Genomic DNA, 18233 nt, shown 5'->3' on the forward strand with positions numbered 1-18233 from the left:
CAAAAGACTAATTCAGTACAGCATTTTGGTATTAAAAATTAATTTTACAGTTATTTTTGCTAATAATTTATTATTTCTCCCCTTATATTTATGGAGAACATAGATTTTTTTAGGCAGAGTATGTGTATTTGTATTTGAGCATGAGATTTTCCCCAGAATGTGATTGTGAAACAGAAGTAGAGGGTTGTAGAGAGCTTTTTGTCTGTGTTTCTTTTCATTCTAGGGTGATTTCAGCATATTCAGGATATTTTATTACATCATTACATCAAACATCTTTCTCTTTCTGGGGACCAAATTTAAAATCAATTGTCTTGTTTCTGCAGTATACTATACTGAGACAACAAAGCAAGCATATAAAAAGCTGACTTCTGAGTGAAAAGTTAGTTGAAGCTACTTCTTCATCTCCTCTTGATATGTTTACAAGTGGTGTTTAGTATTGTGAGGGCAATTAATCTTTTGTAATGAGTCTTTTGTAAAGGCAATTAATCTTTAATCTTTTTTTTCAGGAATCTTTGTGAATGGACTTTCATAGGTGCTATGTAGTGCTTGTGTGTCAGATGCACGTCTTATGACATGATTGAAATAGATTTATTTATAGAATCATTGATCATGCACAGATTACATGGTAATGTAGGACTGTGGATGTCCCACACTTACTAAATATACAGACAAAATACTGGGAGTCTCGGGAAAGATTTGGTCCTTAATTTTAAGTACATGTGTTCAAAAGTGCTGAGTGGCATAAACTGCAAAAAGTACTTCGAGAATAGTAAGGCTGTATTTTTCTGGTCAGGATGTTTAAAGTAGGATATAAATCACAAATAATGTAAAATTAAATATGTTCTGGACTTTCCACTCATAGAAGTTGAAAGTTTGCACATTTTTACTCTTATTTTGTTGATGCAGAATAAGTAGAACAGGTGGCTCTGAAATCAGTTTGGTTGGTAATGCACTGTGTGCCAGGATGAGTAACTGCTCAAGGTCTCAAAGTAGTGGTGTTTGAGACCTTGAAGTCTTCAATGTAAAACAGCTGTATATTTTTGCTCCTTTCAAGTTATACATTCCAGTGCAATGCTGATGATTTTTTATTTTAATAATTCTAAAACTTAAAAATGGACAACTTCTTGCAATGGTTGTTGGATTGATTAATTGCAACTTAGTAAATGTAGCTACAGAAAATGTGAATTTGTTAGCAAATTTGTCCTAACACACTAAGAAATCCTAACGCGCTAAAATGACATCTTTCTCTGTTACAGTAACTTTTCAAGCACCTTTCAAACCTGTTACATCTGACAACAGTGAAGCAGAATTGGGTAAATGATCATTAACATTTTTTGTCCCATGGAGATTAGCTTATTACAACATATATACACTATTCATGCTTTTCCTAGTCTTATTCGTTAAACTTTGGTCAGTGATCTTTTAGCTTCTTATTACAGCTAAATTCAGAGAAGTATTAGCTTTTATCTGTTGCAAACTTCACACTGAACACAAACATCACGCAGCTGTGTTAATACTCTATGGGTGGTACTGACAGTTGCCCTGCTGCTACATGAATACAATATTTTTGTTTCTTTTTGAAGTTGAGAGCACTATTTTATCCAAGGTCACTTCAGTCAAATCAAACTACCTTCATTAGGTGGAAAACTTTAAGCAGATAGCCAAGTGTGACTTTACTTCTCTCTGTGGCGTGTTCTATCAGAACTACTACAGCATTCCCTCTTGGTATAAAGAATCAGGCTACTTGAATTTTTTATTACTTGTCCTTCAACTTTAATCAGTGATGAGTGATCTTAACGTTAAGAGCACCTACTCTTCCGTTTTTCATATACCACTTCCCATGGAAATAAACCATGTTTCTTTCAAGCTGGCTACAGAATTTTTCTAATGGAAATAGTGGTCTTAGAGATCTGGTAGAATCTGATTTTTTGCATTTGTGTTTTCATTAAATTACTGTCATAAAAACACGTGTTCTTAAGACATTTCCCACCACAGGTTGGTCTTTCTCAATAATGCTGTTTATATCAAAGTAACTTTGTGGCAGTTGAGGGAAAATCCAATCCCTGGGCAAAATATGAATTTGTTCATTATGTTCAGAAAAGTATCTTGATACCATGTCTGTAAAGACCACCTGCCTCAGTATCTGAAGTTTTTCTCTTTTGTTACCTGTTTTGTTAGCTTTAGAGAGACCAGTTGTGATCAACACCTCTTTCTTACGTGGTAACTAGATATATAACAATAGGTAAACAACACAACAATAGGTAAACAAACATGCTTGCATTGTAGTTTCCACTTCTTCATCACTGCCTTGGTTTGTAGTGAGATTAGAAGTCATTATCTTTAAACAAAATGTACATCTCAAGTTTCTTTTGTGTAAACTATTTATTTTTATTAGTAAGTAAAAAGCATCATAGAATCATCATCATCATAGAATGGTTTGGGTTGGAAGGGACCTTAAAGAGCATCCAGTTCCAGCCCCCCTGCCATGGGCAGGGACACCTTCTATGATATTAGGTTGCTCAAAGGCTCGTCCAGCCTGGCCTTGAACACTTCCAGGGATGGGGTAACTGCAGCTTCTCTAGGCAATGGGTTCGAGTGCTTCACCACCTTCACAGAGTAGAATTTCTTCCTTATATCTGCTTTAAATTTCCCCTCTTTCAGTATAAAACCACTACCCCTTGTCCTGTCAGTACATCCTATCAGTTGTCCTATCACTACTGAGCATCCTGCTCAGACTGAAGGACTGAGAAACGTACTTATGTATTACTGTAATTATTTTTTTGTAGGTTTATTTCTTATTTGAAATTTTCTTTACCTAAGCTCTTCAAAAGGATATAAATTCTATGTCTTGGAAATGTAACAGATACAAGAATACCACTCTGATTGGACTTGGGTTGTATCCATAACATAGGAGACAACAGCTTGGTTGTTCTGTTAGTCATCCTATAGCTGACTCTCAAGTAATTTACATTCTTGATTTTTATTTGTACAATAGTTTTCTTTTACAGAACAGCTTCTGCCAGCTAGACACTGTGGTATTTTAGTGGCTTTGATGCCACTTCAACTTTTGAAACTGAGGTTCTCTTTTCAGCTTCTGATGAAACACAGCCTTTTTCTTCAAGATCCACAACATTTGCTATTCCAGAAATGCCATCAACAAAATCTGGTAATGACATTTCTTGAAAATGTAATTTTATTCATAATTTTTCTGGAAGTTTTAAGGACAGAGATGACTCAGATTATCATTGTTTTTTCGTACTTTGGTTGTAAATTAATTTACTCATACTATAATTACTGATTTACATTGGGCTACCTATCCCAGTTCAGATGTCCTGGTTTTGCACAAGTGCTCTATAAACAGATTCCCTGAAGTCAGTATAACTGCCAGCAGCTACCAGTGAATAGTTATTCTAAACAGATAAATAAATAACAGTAATTTTGTCACTCATAATACTCTATCTGTAGAGTGTAATTTCCCTCAAATCTTTTGGTTCAAAATTATGATTACAGAAATATTTATTCTGATAAAGGGTGATTTGGCGGATTGAAGCTGAGCATGGTATTTTTTGGTTGTAGTTCGGGGGTTTTTTTACAGTAAATGTTCGAATACCTTTGCAATCTGTTATATTTAACTCAATCAAAATGAAACTGGAAAAATCGTTATTTTTTCTTAATGTCTAATATGGCCGTTTCTCAGACAAGCATCAGGATATTTTCTTTTACTGGATTCTGGTTGTGAAATCTTACTCTTCAGCCTCTTTTATTTCAGATTTTAGGATAAATTCTAAAGCCTCGCAAGAGTTCATGTTTTACAGGACATGTACATAGTGCGAATAGGCTAATGCTAGTGATTCTGACAATTGTCCTCTCTGTGAATGGAATGGTTTGTTTCTTTCTAAAGCTGAAAACTCTACACAGCTTCATGCTGTTGCAAGTTATTTGTACTTTGAATATTCTTTTGATGGAATTTTTTAAGCATCTAGCATATTCAGTGCCCCTTCTGTGTTTTGCTGATTCTGTGATACTGCTTAAGGTTTATACCACGTTTTATTATGCAGTGAACCATTCCCACATGACTTTTAAAAATGCAGGCTAGCTGGATTTAAAGTGTATCTCACATTGCATCAGATGTGTTTATAAACTCAATTACAAAGTTTCTAACTTTGATGTTTAGTAGTAAGCTTTTGTAAGCAGGCAAAACAATGCTTTTTGTAACTTAAGCTATTAATTTACTCTGTGTCTTTCCCTAAAGAGGTCATCCATAGGCTTTTTTCCATGCCAGGGGTACGTGTTTTCCAACTTGTGTGCATAAAGTGATATTTTAGGATGAATTAAGCCCTAATTCATACTTTATGACTAACTTCTAATGTGAAGGCATGCTGCATCAAAATAACATTAGACATTTGGAGCTCCTTATTTAAAAGACTTATTTAGAACTTTCAAATTAAAGTGTAGGGGATGAGGGAATTGCTGTCAGCTGTTGCTATCAGACAGAATTTTAAAATTGGATGCAGAGAGCTGGCCTTGTAATAAATGCCTCAAAATTAGATGTTATGGATCCCAAAAAAAACCCAATCTCACAAGACAAAGAACACAGTAGACTACTACAAATATCAATTAAAATTTTGTATACAATAAATCTAAAATAAATGTAGACCTTTTGGACCTGCTAATAAAGGGCTGAAGATTACCTTAGCTAAAGATTGATCTCATTTTGTTTCAAGATTGTTTTCACATTTGATCTTAGCTACCGAGGGCCCAGGCCTGAAATTCACATCTCATACTTCCACGGAAACCAGAAGGAGCATGATAGGTAAATAGTATATAATTCCATTAGCTATTCCATTGCTTGCCATCACTTCCATTGGCTGTGGACAGTGCTAAAATTGATTCAGACACATTGCTTTGAAAACTACTTGATGCTAGGCTGGATTTTTTTTTTACTCCCCTCACATTTCAACTTGGCCATTTCTGTGTAATCGGAGCTGAAAAATAATTTTACCACAGTGGCTAAGTAACAAAAAGACACCTGCTAGCATATGCTGCTTTTAATTTTCTTCTAGTAGTTGCAAATTCTTTCGAAGAATAGGTACTTATAAAAAAAGGCCAGTGAGGAAAAGTCTACCTAGCATGAGACACCAGAACTGACCTTACTTTATTTCTTACCAGCTTCAGTGATTACTCAATACCTCATTTCACAGCTGATCTTTAAAGCTGCTGCCATCTCGCTTGATCTCACATCAGTGTTGTCTTGCACTGCCCAACAGCTGCTGTCCAGATACTGTGACTCTGAAGTCAGTTCTCAGTTTAATTCCAGACTTTCTTTCAGCTTTTGATGAAAATCAGCACATTCCTTCAACATCTGAGACATCTAACATCAAAGAAATGCTGTCAGCTGTACCTGGTAATAATTGCAAATGCAATTTTAAATAGAAATTTTCACAGAGATTTCATCATATTTTTGGTATCTTGTTAGTTAAGTTTAACATGAACTAGAATAATTACCGAACTGTCATATTTAACTTGCTCTCTTAAATACCAGACTAACTTAGGAAAATTTGTTTATTACTCTAAAACAGAAAGTGCTTTTCTAATTCTGGTCTGCATTCCTAATATATTTAAAAATCTATATTGCTATGTTTGATGATAACAGGTTTTAGCATGTCTTATTACGTACTGTTCTCTTTTTAAGTTGCAGTACTGCAGATGGATACGAGTAAAAGCTAATATGTTTTGTTTAAACCCCTGAATGAAACAGTTCTAACGGCTGAAGGTGTGGAGTAAATGCTTCAGAAATAACAGGATCAATAGCAATGAACATCTAGGCTCCCAAATAGTGGAGAATGGACCTGTAACTATTTCATTTTCCTGATGGTGTAACTTAAATTCCAGAAAGTTTAAAATAAGAAGATTCTTAGGCGTTCTGTCTAGCATTAGCTGTTGGATGCCATGACCACCCTATTTGGCTCCATATCTTTCTCTTTACTCACATAATACAGAGAGGACTTTTAAGCATTCAGTGTCTTGCTTCTGTTTGCAGTTACATCATCTTGAAAACCACAGCTTGTGCTGGGTCATGTGTTGTGCTGGCCTTGCAACAGTGAGATTTCTCAACATTTTAAATCCAGATTTTCTTTTCAACATTTAATGGAACGCAGATAGTTTCACATCTAAAGCATCTGGAATCCCAGAAATACCATCAATCCAATCTGATAATGACATTTCTTGCAAATCAAGTGTTCTTGACAGTAAGAAATTAGAAGAATGAAATGTTGGTTTGATTTTCTTTACTTTGGCGATGAGAACAACTGCAAGATAAAAATTCTGCATCAGATACTACTTTCATTTAAGGCAGTGTATATGATGCTTATAATGCTGGGTTTGGGGTTCTTTCCTAATTCTTAGATCACTTTCTGTGATACTAATTGGTACTATTACCTGTAATTGCCATTATCCAGTTATATATTATTTAATGTAATAAAATTTTACAATATGAATTCCTGGGCTCTTCTGTGCCTGTGGAGTATGGTGAGGCTGGAAAGCAAACTTTAATTTCACCATTATATGTAGAGTATCCTGATACTGATAACTACAATATTACTTGAAGTTATACTGCTTTTTATTTTATGATTGCTTTGTCATTACTATGCTGAAGCTTTGTGATTATTGGTATTTATGATGTCTTCCTGGTTAGTTACAATTATGGAACATGTGTAGGAAATTCTCTCGATAGATTTATTTTCTGTTGACTTTTCATTTGTGGTTTTAAAACAGTTAAAAAACTTCTAAATACTTCAGTTGTGTAGAATATTCAAGTATATTTATTGCGAAGGAGGTCTCTTAAGCTATACCGTAGTGACAAAATTCTTAGTAAGGAGATGAAAGACAGCACAGTGGGCAATGCAAAGTCAAGTTCAGGGATTTTGTAGAATAGCTCAAGACTTGGTAGTCCAGATAGGCCTAGGAGAAAAAAAGAATTATGTTTATTCTGGGAGATAAAAGGCTTGATGACCTTCTGCATGTATCCTAAAGAATCAAGCCATTTTCTTTGATGTTTTTCTTCATCTATAGGGCAAATTTTATGCTGAACACAAGAACTCTCCTTTTCTTCTTTTGGTATACTCTGAAAGTTTTCTTCTACTGCAGACCTCTCTAGATATTTGCAAATGTTCTATAGTATTGCCCTGTACACTGACAAGTAGGTTTTATACTATTTTATACCATTTTATACTTGCCATCTTAACTGTGTTTAACCTTCAACTCAGTGCTAGTAAAGGTGCAAACATCGGGTAGGTAATTCAGAAAACATGTTTGTGGAGCAAACGAAATGAAAATAGAGGGGACAATAAATAGCCCAGAGACACAGAGAAGTGTGTAGCCAAATGGATCATTGAAAAGGAGAAATTTCTGGAACTCTCTTCACCTTCATCACCCTGTCTACAAACACATACATTTCCAAAACATTTTGCTTGCTTAGACAGTAGGAGTCTAATGGAGTTCTTTCAGAGTAAGAATTCCATATTTGAAATTTTCTCTCTATTTGTCCATCGAATTTGTGCTCTTCCAGTTTTCCTATAAAACACTTTTGCCAGTGTGATGGTAGTTTCAAAATTTGATTCCGTTTTCTTAAATCTACTATTTGACCTCTCTTCTATTTGTGTTAAGAATTTGGTCTATGCTTTTATCAGAAACACTCTATTTGTCTGTAATATATTTGTATGCAAGTAAAGGGATTATTTTATCCTGATCTTTGCATTTCACTATTGCCATTTGCATATCTGTTCACTGGTTTCTGGAAAATAAATGTGATGATTCTTTTAGCTCATGGTTCTCTAGCAGTGTGGAGAGAAGGTTCTGTCTGTTTGAAGTACTTAATACCTCTTCGGAATGGAAACTGGTTCCTGTAAACTAAGAAGATGCTTACAGTTATTGGTTAAGAAAGCACAATCTGTTTTTCTTCTTCTAGTTGGCTCAGCTCTTGATGGAAACCCTTACTAACTTCAGCTGTACACATTTTTCTGCAGAGAAGCTGTTGTTTGTTTTTTTCCCAAGCATATATTATTTTCACTCTAAAGTTCAGAATTTAAGAGTGATGAAAAAAATAGTAATGAGAGCTAGGTAGTTGTTTTTCATGTTAAGTATAAAGTCGTCATTTCAAAAACTTGACAGTATCTTTGATGTGGGCTGAAGTTCTGGCTAGATATTCATTGACTAGTTTTCAATTTATAGTTTGAAAATATTTGATGCTAGAAAATGAAGTTTGAGATCTGTCATTTATTGCAGTTAAATGACAGGTCTGAAATATCATGATGGCCATTACTGTCTACTAAGAGCAGTGTTTAGCAAATGGTGCAGGGTTTTTGGTAATTCAAAGTGACCAAAGAAAATGATTTATTGTTTATATGGTAGGATAAGTATACCTAAGAAACTACAGTCTAAATACTGATTTATTCGGATGTGATTAAAGTGATGCTTTCATATGCATAGAGAGACTGCCATAACATCTCAAGTTCTCAGATCTTAGATATCCCAAGACAAGTCCTGAAGCACACAACTTTTCTTTCTCTGGAAACCACAATGACAGTGATGGTTAAACAGTGATTCCATCATAATTTCTGTCATTTTGTAAATGCTTAAATATGAAAAGCATTATTTTAAAATTTATTCAAAACTATTTGATTTTTTTTCCTGTCAGTGGCAATGCCATATGTGTCAGTGAGGTGGTCAGTCATTTATATAAGTGATGACAAGGAGATACTTAATTGTTAAATTTCTCAATTCCTCTTTGTAGTTTTCTGCTTGATAGGTCTTAGTCACTAAAAAGTTAATTGTTTGTATTCTACGTTAACTCAGCTGGGCCACTCTGATTTAAAAAAAATGGAATAATACTGTGATGAATGCAAATATTTATTAAAAAAACTGTATGTAATATGGGCTTCATTCATGTAGAATTACGTATGAACATTGCTTTAAAAAACATTGTTCATCTGTAGTATCTGAAGGCAGTTTTCTGATTTAATCTTAGTTACTCAGAGATCAGAGCTGGAATCTACTTCTCTTCACCTTGCAAACCAAGAAACCGTAGAGGGTATATATGATATTTTTTCTATTCTCCTGCCATCACTTCAGATGAAAACTATCTACTTTTAACAACGCCTAGGTTTGTTAATCACTTTGGCTTGCAAAAACACTTGACATACTAACGACATGATTCTGTCGTTTTATTCTGTGCTTTTTTCCGTCTCTTGAAAAATCACTTTTTCACAAAATGAACTTGTCATGCAACGCTCGTGTGTCTCTTGCTGCAGTTTTTTAATTTGAAAATTCTTTCTAGAATGTGATGTTCCAATATGGCAGAAATATAATTTTACTTCAGCTTGTCTTATTGTGGTGCTATAGCTGTCCCATAGTTTCCTTACAAGATATCAGTTATTTTCTCCAATGTTTTCACTAACAAGCACTGAAGTTCAAGCTTTATGAACAGGCATGTTACTCATTGGCATAGATACTAACCTAAAGGAAGAACGGGGATTTTCAGATGTAATGGGGAATAGTGAGGACTTTTGTGGGAATGATGGGGCCTTATATAATCTGCTCCTTGTAAAAATAATAATAATAACAATAATAATAATAGTGATGAAAACAACAATAAGAAAATACATTTTTTGCACAAATTATTGAACTGCTAAGGAGAGTTAGATGTATGACTGAAAATTGGTAGAATAATGATGGAATGATGGAATAAGGAAGTATTTGTAATTCTTTTCATTTGGGAGGTACACACTACCTGTCATCTTGTATTCTGAAAACAAAGATGGGTCTCTTGGCTTCCATGATCAGCCTGCAATGACTGGTTTTAGGGAATGTACCAAGGAAATGTAAGGAGCTGTTTGGTAAAGCAGATATTTAGCCATTTTTCCATTTAGCTGATGGAGAGTCATTTAGTTTTTGTATTTTTAAGAATATTGTGTTAGTTTCAACTCAATACGGCAAGACAGTTGATGGCTAATTTAGTCACTGAGTCACAATATGTTGCCAGCAAAAGGCACACATTGCCTTAAATAGACCTAATTACAGGGATGTTCTGAACCAGATTTGCTTTTACTGCTCTGCCGAGATTGTGTGGGTATCTCAAGATAATTTCCATGTCTGACCATAGCAAGCCAGAGACCAGACCTGGAGTCCACCTCATCTACTCTGCTGGAAACCACAAGGACTGTGAAGGGTAAATAACCTGTGATTCCCATCCTATGTTGATTATTTTGGCAGTGCTTTTCTCTGTGATGATGAGCTGTTCAGATGATTGGATGTCCTGAAAAGTGGGTCAATTATGTGGTTGATCACTTGTGGCTACTTATTAGAAATTACTCCATTTGTAAGCTTTCTGTTGCCTTTTTCTGGGGTTCCATTTCTAGGTTTACTCTGTTACCTTGGGGTATATGTGCCAGCTGAAAGATAGGTTCACGCTTCTATGACATGTCAGCCTTCCTAAGCAGGGCCGTATCTCCTTGTTTATAGCTCTATCTTGATACCACTCATGCAACAACAGCCTGTCTGAGGGCCTGAAAGTGTTTTTTTGTGTTTGATCTTAGCTACTCGGAGACCAAGGCTGAAATCTACCACTCCTTCCTCCCTGGCAACCCAGCAAACTGTGATGGGTAACTAGCAAAAAATCTTCTTTTCTTCATTTTCTCCTGTCTCGCTCACTCCCCATCATCCCTCCCATTCCAAACCACCTGGCATCTTTGTCACCTTCCATGGAAAGTATGAAGACTTGGTGCAGCTTGGCTTGGCAACACACTCATCACACTTATTCTGCAATCCTATTATTTAGTTCCACGCTTTTTCCATTGCTGACAAGCATTTTCTGCAGGGACTGAATGACAGCTTGCGTAGAGAACTCATTGTCACACCTTGCTTTCAGCTATCATTCCCCTGCTTCTCCATGTTTTAGTAGATGGTCTTCTTTTCTCCAAGACTTTAAAATATGACAGTGTTCTTAAATGGCAAATTCTTTCTGGGCTGGCAGAAGAGGACGGTGTTACAGCTCAGCTGCGCACCAGGGTTTCTTGGTCCAAGAGTGCAGCTCTTGGTTGCTTTGGTGCTGACTTGCAGGGCAGCCAGTTGTCATCTGCTTGTACCTTTACATTGTCATTAACTGGAATTGGGAATGCTCTGCTTTATTACTTCTTGAAGTCACATTAGTGTGTGAAGAACGATGCTTTTTTTTCAGCTTTCATTGAAGCACAGCATATTTCTTCAAGGTTTGAAACACTGGCAGCCTTTTGCGCCTGGCTGTGCTAATGACCTAATTTGGTAGTGATTTCTAGCAAACTTGGTGACAATGAAAAGCAGGGATTGTCCCAAAAGATGTTATTGTTCTTTTGGATGAACTGTTATTTCTCTTGGGCCTATGCTGGTGTGAAGAATAGACATAGCCATATATGAAAAGTCCTGTTTAGTTAAGGCACTGGATATGGCAAGTGGTGACAATGGGTGGAAATGCTCATGGCTATAGCTTCTTTCACATTGGCAGATGTACAAGACCAGTCCTGTTGCTTTGAGATATTTTTTGGCCCATGATGTTACAAAAGCATTACACAAGTAGGCTGGTAAGTCTACAGACCTGAAGTCAAGTGCAAGTTAGAAGTGTGACGAACGGTACTAACGTATCCTTCCCATGGCGAAGAAATGGAATTGTAGATTCCCAGAGATGGTAGCCATGTTTCATAGTGTCTTAGTCCAAGTGGTGGAAAGTGATTCTGAAGTCTGTTTTTGTAGCACTCAAAAAATCTTGTGTTTCTGTTAGCTGTCATATAGTTCACAGTCTTTTCCAATGATGCCACAATTCTTGCCTATATTAATCCTTGTAGGGTTCTTCCACCTTCTCTTTTGCAAGAAAATTCTTTCTGTGTATCAGAAATTGTAGATGTCGCCTTTGTCGTCTCTATTTTTTAGTGTTTTTAAACTGGGTTTCTGTATGTCACGTCTTGCAAGCCATAAGCAAGTCTTTCTTTGCTTTTCACCTCCTCTTAAATTATTTTTTTATCTGTTCTTTTTATATTTTTCCATCACATTGTCTGATATTTTTGAATATTTCATCATATTTCTTGCAGCAGCTTCTTCATCATTTGTACCACCAGTTCATCTTCACGCTACTGTATTATAGTGGTGCTGGCACCTTGTAAAGCAATGTAAAACAATCTTACTTTTTTTCTGATTTCACCATTCCCACATACCCCTCATTTGTACACCAATAAGAATCTGTCTCTCAGGGTTATTTACATTTTTCTGCAGTTACAAGTTCAGCTGACCTGGAAATATCTATCCCTCCACTCTCCAGAACACCTTATGTGCTAACAACAACTATAGGTAATAGTAATGCATTAGTGTTAGCAGTTAAACCATTTCTGGTGTTTTAATAGCATTTTTTTTAAATCCTATTAGTCCCAGATACTTTGTCCATGCGTGGTATTTGTCTTCTGCTTGAGTCATGATTGACAGTGTAGATAAAATACCATTCTTCACATCAGCCAAGACAATTTGTGCTTACTGCTGAGAAACTCACTTAGTAGTGATTTTGATCTTACTTTTGTCTCTCAAAAAGCTATTCGGGCTATTTTGATGTAGACTTAAATGAAGTAATCTTGCTTTAATAATAATAGTGCCTAAAGCTGAATAAGAATTTTAAAGTTACTTGGCTTTTTTTCTTTGAAGTTTCTTGTTGTACTCTAGGATAGGTGGATACATGCGTTTATATACTCTGTATTATTTATGACAGCATAGTAAGCTTGTTTCTTACTAGTTCTAATGGTTCAGTGCTTTTTTTTTTTACTTTATTTTACTCTTTTTTTACACATGTATATATGTACACTACATAACATTAAAAATGACTGACAAAATCTTAACAGGAAACACCAAAGAGAATTTAAACAGTCCCTTTTTCAGAAATATATTTGCAGTGTTTTTTAGTTCTGCATATTATATTTTTTCTGTGTTTTTTGAGTGCTTTATGCTTATAACCGCGGTGTTAGAAGTTCTTTTATCTATGTATTTTCTGGGTTGCTTTAAACTACATGGGCTATGCTATCTAAAGTAATATCAGATTTGGTTGGCTGACATTTTAGATTCAGTTGTCATTTTAAACACTAGCTTCACCTCTCACTCCAAACTAGCTCTGGTCCATTGTCAAGGTAAGGTATGCTTATTGTGGGTAGACCTTTGTATAACAAAATTAGGTATATAGATATATTTGTTTGTTATTTAAAAAACCTCTATGTGTAGAATTAATAATCATAGATATTGTGACCTGGTTCTTTTATAGCTTTGAGTGGTGTTCAGCCTGTTCTTTCAAGCCCTGTGACACCTAGTAAGCCTGAAACAACAGATACTGGACCAGGTACAATCATCTCTACCTAGTTCAATTCAGTACCTCAAACCATGCTCTAAAACCCACTGAAATAAGTACACTGATTATCTTCTCTTTCAGCACACTTTTGGATTTGACCCTAACACCTGAATTTTGAATTCATAATAGATTGCTGTTAATGGTTGAAATTGGTTATTTCTTGCTCTTAAAATGCGTATGTCAACTCAGCCATGTGATTTTTCTTCAGTATTTTTAAAAATATACCACTCAGATAACTGAGAAAACAGTGTTTATTGTCCAGTTCTGCTGCTGAAAATACTGTGATGTATGCTGTAGGCTGCATTCGATTGATGTAGCCTTGTTAAAAAATACTAAGGTGAGTGTATCCTTAATGCATGAAATTGGTTAACAAGTAACAGACACTTGATACTTTTGGACTGAAACCATAGCTGGAATTGTTGTCAGCTTTCTACTCCAAATTTGTATGATTTTACTGTCTGACTAATTGATTGTTCAGCATGTCTTCTTCATTAAATTCTTACATTTTACACCATACCATCTTCCTTAAGTAATGGACCAAAACTCAGAATGTTCAAATGTTTGACTTAAAATCTTGCTTGGCAGTGATTGAGATCCAGACCAGTTGCAATGAAGGCAGGAGAAAATGAACATGCAGAATTTCTGCACATCACAAATGCGCTGATTTATAGTCACTGAAGCTCTGTGCTGTTCGAAAGACTGAATTTCCCTTTAACATGTACTAAACTGACAAGTGTCCAAGCATTAGTGACACACTTGTTTTTCTTGTGAAAACAAATTTGGGTTTGCTAATGAAGGAACAGTTTCTTCCATTTGCTCTCCTATGACTGTCATAATTTTTTCCAACAGCAACAAGTGAATCCATTCTGGAATCTTTCACACCTAAAACTTCTCGTCCTTTTCAATGGCCAAGGGTAACATTAGGTAATGTTGTTTTCACCCAGTGAAAAACTGTGTTTGCTTTGAGCACTACACCCCATATGAATGCTTTTCTTCTAGCATATCATTTCACATGCATAATCATTATTCTATTTTCTGATTGTAGACTCTTATTCTTCTATTGTCATTAGACTGATTCTTATTGATAGATCTCTGTATAAGAGCACCGTTCAGGATGGTTTTACTGTCATCAGAGAAGTAAAATTTGCCCCTTGCATGAAAAATTCCATCATCTTTTCATTGAAGCATTTTCTCTCTCACACTCTCAATCTCATGCACATGCATGTGTTGACTTTGTCTCTAATATGTAGGGCTCTTATAGTGCAAATTTTAACTGTTTCAGAGACACAGAATCTTTTTTCCGATCTAGGCACAGCAATTCAATGTCATCTCCATTCCATGCTTTAAGCTCTGAATTCATCATACCGCCTTGACATTCCATACTAAGTTGTCTGCCCTTCGATATAAACTCATGGCATGTGCACTTTGTTGTGGGAAACCCTTGATAAACAATTTTTGATTGCAAACTGAGCTCTTTCTTTCAGCTCCAAAAGAAATACCACTTATTCCTTCTAAAGTGAAACCATCTGCTACCACAGAAGTACAGCTTGTGAAACCTGGTAATTGTGCACATGATTTGTATAAGTTGGTACGCAGAGACATATGTTCACTAAAACTAAGCAAAACTTGCTTAAAAGACAGGAGTTACGCAATACATGAGCATCTTGACTAACTCATCATTCTAAAATAGGTCATTGAATGTTGCCTAGCAAAAGGAATGAGAGTTAAGCTCATCAGTTTCATGCATTTCAGTCCAGTGATAAAAACATAAATGAGTTCTTTAGTTTTGTAAATTTTTAAAGACCTGGAAGGGAAAAAAAATTCTGAGTGGCACATGGCTTTGTAATATCGCTTGTATGAATGATATATATTATTATTATTATTTCTATAATCCCTTTTACCAGTTCCCATCTCCTACATTCACACAGACATATTATGGTAAAGGTGGCAGCTTTACAGCTTTACTAGTCACAACAGTTTGTTGATTGAAAGTAAAGTACTACTTATGTGATCAATAAATCCTCCTGCAAGGAACTCATTGGAAAGGATTGCCATTTTAGTGGAAATAGTGGAGCTTTCTCAAAGCAGAAGGGTAAACATTCATATGCACAATATGTGTTCTTTGACCATGGGAACTTTACCATCTTATTGTGTCTTTTTTTCCCCTTTTCTGCTTTCTTATTAAAAAAAAAAAAATAGATCTCTGTATGCATTTTCTTCTGATTTTGGATTAAGGGGGATGAATTTGCTTCCTTTAGTGGTTCAGGTACCAGATCAATAAATATTATGTTGTGCATTCCCAGAGTTGTCATTGATTCTTATACATGTCTTACAATCGACTGCAGGCTCTGACTAAAGATTTTCAGTAGTTTTCTCTTTGGGGTAGATCCTCTGGTATTTGTTATGAACTGCAGTCTTTACTCGAGTCAAAGCCCTCAGATATCCGTTCTTATTAGTCTCCCACAACATAAAAATAATGTATTTGTTGATCAAATTAATGGATTGAAAATGTCTTGAGACCATAGATATGGGGGAGGAGCCCTAGAAGCAGACTCTCAACATGTAGCCACGAGCACACAATGTCTATTTTCTTAGGAAACAAAACTAAAGCAAGTGTAGGGTGTTATGCATAAGAATAGGACTTAGTAACATGTTTATCTACTCCATTTTAAAAACATAAAAGCACCCTCAATTAACAGAAAGATAATGCTTTTGGCTGACTTTTGATACGTCTAATAACTTGTTCGACTACACTTGATTTTTTCTTTTCTAGCCCCTAAATCCCCACATTTGGAGCCTAAGACTTCTCACACTGTTGAAAAACCAAAATCAACATTAGGTAATACATGCTTCTGCAGCTGTTGGTCACTCTTCTTTGCAGTCCAGGACACGGTTTTTACTCTTTCACTTTATCTCATAGCTTTTGCTATATTTAATCCGTTTCTCTGAGAGGAATAAAGTTAGGGAATAAGCATTCAGAAAGGGGTTTTCTAAACTTAGGATAAAAAGAAACTTGAGGTTTTTTTTTTCATACTGTTTTGCTAGTTCTATAGTACAGTAAAATTTGTGTTCAGAATTGTGTTCCATTTTGTTGGAGGTTTTTCTACACCAAAATACTTTTAGTCTTAGAAAATCATTAAAAACCCACTGGAAATAATATTGAAAGGCCAAGTGCAAAATTAGCATTGTGAACATTAATCCTAGAACTCTCAGTGAAGGATTCCTGTGGCACTGGATGGACTTGTTTATTCTACTGTTCTTTTATGAATCTTTCTGAATGTCATTTTGTCTTGAAAAACACTTTTCAGTCACTTCATATGTCTTATTCTACTCTGTTCCTTCTATAAATATCATTTGCTTTGCCACTGTGTCCATTGCTATGAAACCTTTCTTGGAAAGAGGTCTCACAGCACTGCTTTAAAAATACAAACAAAATTACTGATTATACTACCTGAAATCCACCTGAAGCTTTATCAGATGTCATATTAACAGTTATATTTAGCTAATTGCAGTTTGAGCCAATGCATGTTCAGGGGAAAAAGGTTTCTAGGACTGGTTGCTCTTAGTTGTTACCATCTAGATGATGTTATATCTATTAGTAACAGAACTCAATTACTACAGTTATGAAGCATTTCCCTTATTATTGATTTCATGTTTTGCCAGCTCTACCATATTTTGTCTACAGCTGTCTTTTGACTGCTTAAAATTGACTTGGAGTTCAAAAGGATAAACACCATTATTATTTTGCCTCTTAGGTATCTAACAAAAATTAATTTGCTAACTTGATGAAAGGAACATTTTGATGTGACCGTAGGCTACAATTACATATTTTAAATTTGTTCACTGATTTTTAAGCGAAGGACAAGGAGGTATTTTGCTGTGGTGGTGTAGTCTGTGGAAGATTTTTGAGAAGTCTTCTTAGCAAATCTGATTTCACCATTTGCTTTTGTTCCCAGTGACCATTCATTGTTTCATTTCAAGCTTGAAGAATGTAATTTTCGTGTGATATGGTGGAAAGGATAATCTTATAACTCAGTATATTTATTTCAGCTCCTAAAGAAGCAAAAAGCACACCTTCTGCATCCAAACCTAGACCACGTGCCAGAACCAAAAAGCCACGAACTAAACCCGGTAACTAATTTCCACAGCAAACATTTGTTATAAAGTGTCACTTAAGTAGTATTCTTTAGTTTAAATTTATTCTGTGTGACGCTTAGCACATGATCATCAGAAAGATGGGCACTGAGGGGAGCTGCACACTTAGAGGAATATTATTTTTGTATTGAAACAAAAAAAATTTGAAGCAAAGCAAAAAGATTTTAACTTTTATAGCCCAAATCACCAAGCTGCGTAGCCTGGCATTCAAGGAAGTTGTTATCCTGCTTTTCATTTCATAATAACAAGTTAGTTCAACACAGAGTCTAGAAAATATATAATTCTTAATCCTGGAGGAAATTAGGCAATATTATTAAATTATTTCCAGATTCTCTGTGAATTGTTTTTTTATCATAAAATGAATTGCTCTAACCAAATAATTCCTTGTGAGGCTTGTTAACTAAAAGGTATTTATGACTTGGAATTGTCTCAAAACAGTGTGAATAATTAGCTTTTCATGGTGATTACAGCTTCTACAACATTCTTAGTGTAGTGTATTACAGGATTAATTACATTTGTGTCTGCTGTAGATACCTATATCTGAATACAGATCTGAATCCTGCATAGGTTGGGGTTTTTTTGAAATGTCAGAGAAAAAAAAGCAACTAATTTGTAAAGTGTTGCGTAAAATTGTTTTACATCCTTGAATCAACACTGTATATTGATGTTT

General features: G+C 35.3%; 1 protein-coding gene across 41 annotated transcripts in view; it reads left to right on the top strand.

Annotated features, from left to right (window-relative positions):
* The window catches only part of ABI3BP (ABI family member 3 binding protein), a 152181-nt gene that overhangs the window by 75441 nt on the left and 58507 nt on the right, over positions 1 to 18233 (top strand). For 20 of the 41 annotated variants that reach the window (XM_054056979.1, XM_054056987.1, XM_054056981.1 and 17 more), the window contains 13 exons: positions 1257 to 1313; positions 3092 to 3166; positions 4748 to 4813; positions 5330 to 5404; positions 9026 to 9088; positions 10160 to 10225; positions 10593 to 10658; positions 12298 to 12372; positions 13325 to 13399; positions 14258 to 14332; positions 14893 to 14967; positions 16182 to 16247; positions 17459 to 17539. In XM_054056979.1, coding sequence (XP_053912954.1) covers positions 1257 to 1313; positions 3092 to 3166; positions 4748 to 4813; positions 5330 to 5404; positions 9026 to 9088; positions 10160 to 10225; positions 10593 to 10658; positions 12298 to 12372; positions 13325 to 13399; positions 14258 to 14332; positions 14893 to 14967; positions 16182 to 16247; positions 17459 to 17539 — 915 coding nt within the window. The remainder of the gene's footprint in view (positions 1 to 1256; positions 1314 to 3091; positions 3167 to 4747; positions 4814 to 5329; positions 5405 to 9025; positions 9089 to 10159; positions 10226 to 10592; positions 10659 to 12297; positions 12373 to 13324; positions 13400 to 14257; positions 14333 to 14892; positions 14968 to 16181; positions 16248 to 17458; positions 17540 to 18233) is intronic. The other 21 variants (XM_054056996.1, XM_054056998.1, XM_054057005.1 and 18 more) reach the window with 14 other exon arrangements.

This window comes from Cuculus canorus, chromosome 1, assembly GCF_017976375.1.
Source record: "Cuculus canorus isolate bCucCan1 chromosome 1, bCucCan1.pri, whole genome shotgun sequence".
NCBI lineage: Eukaryota > Metazoa > Chordata > Aves > Cuculiformes > Cuculidae > Cuculus > Cuculus canorus.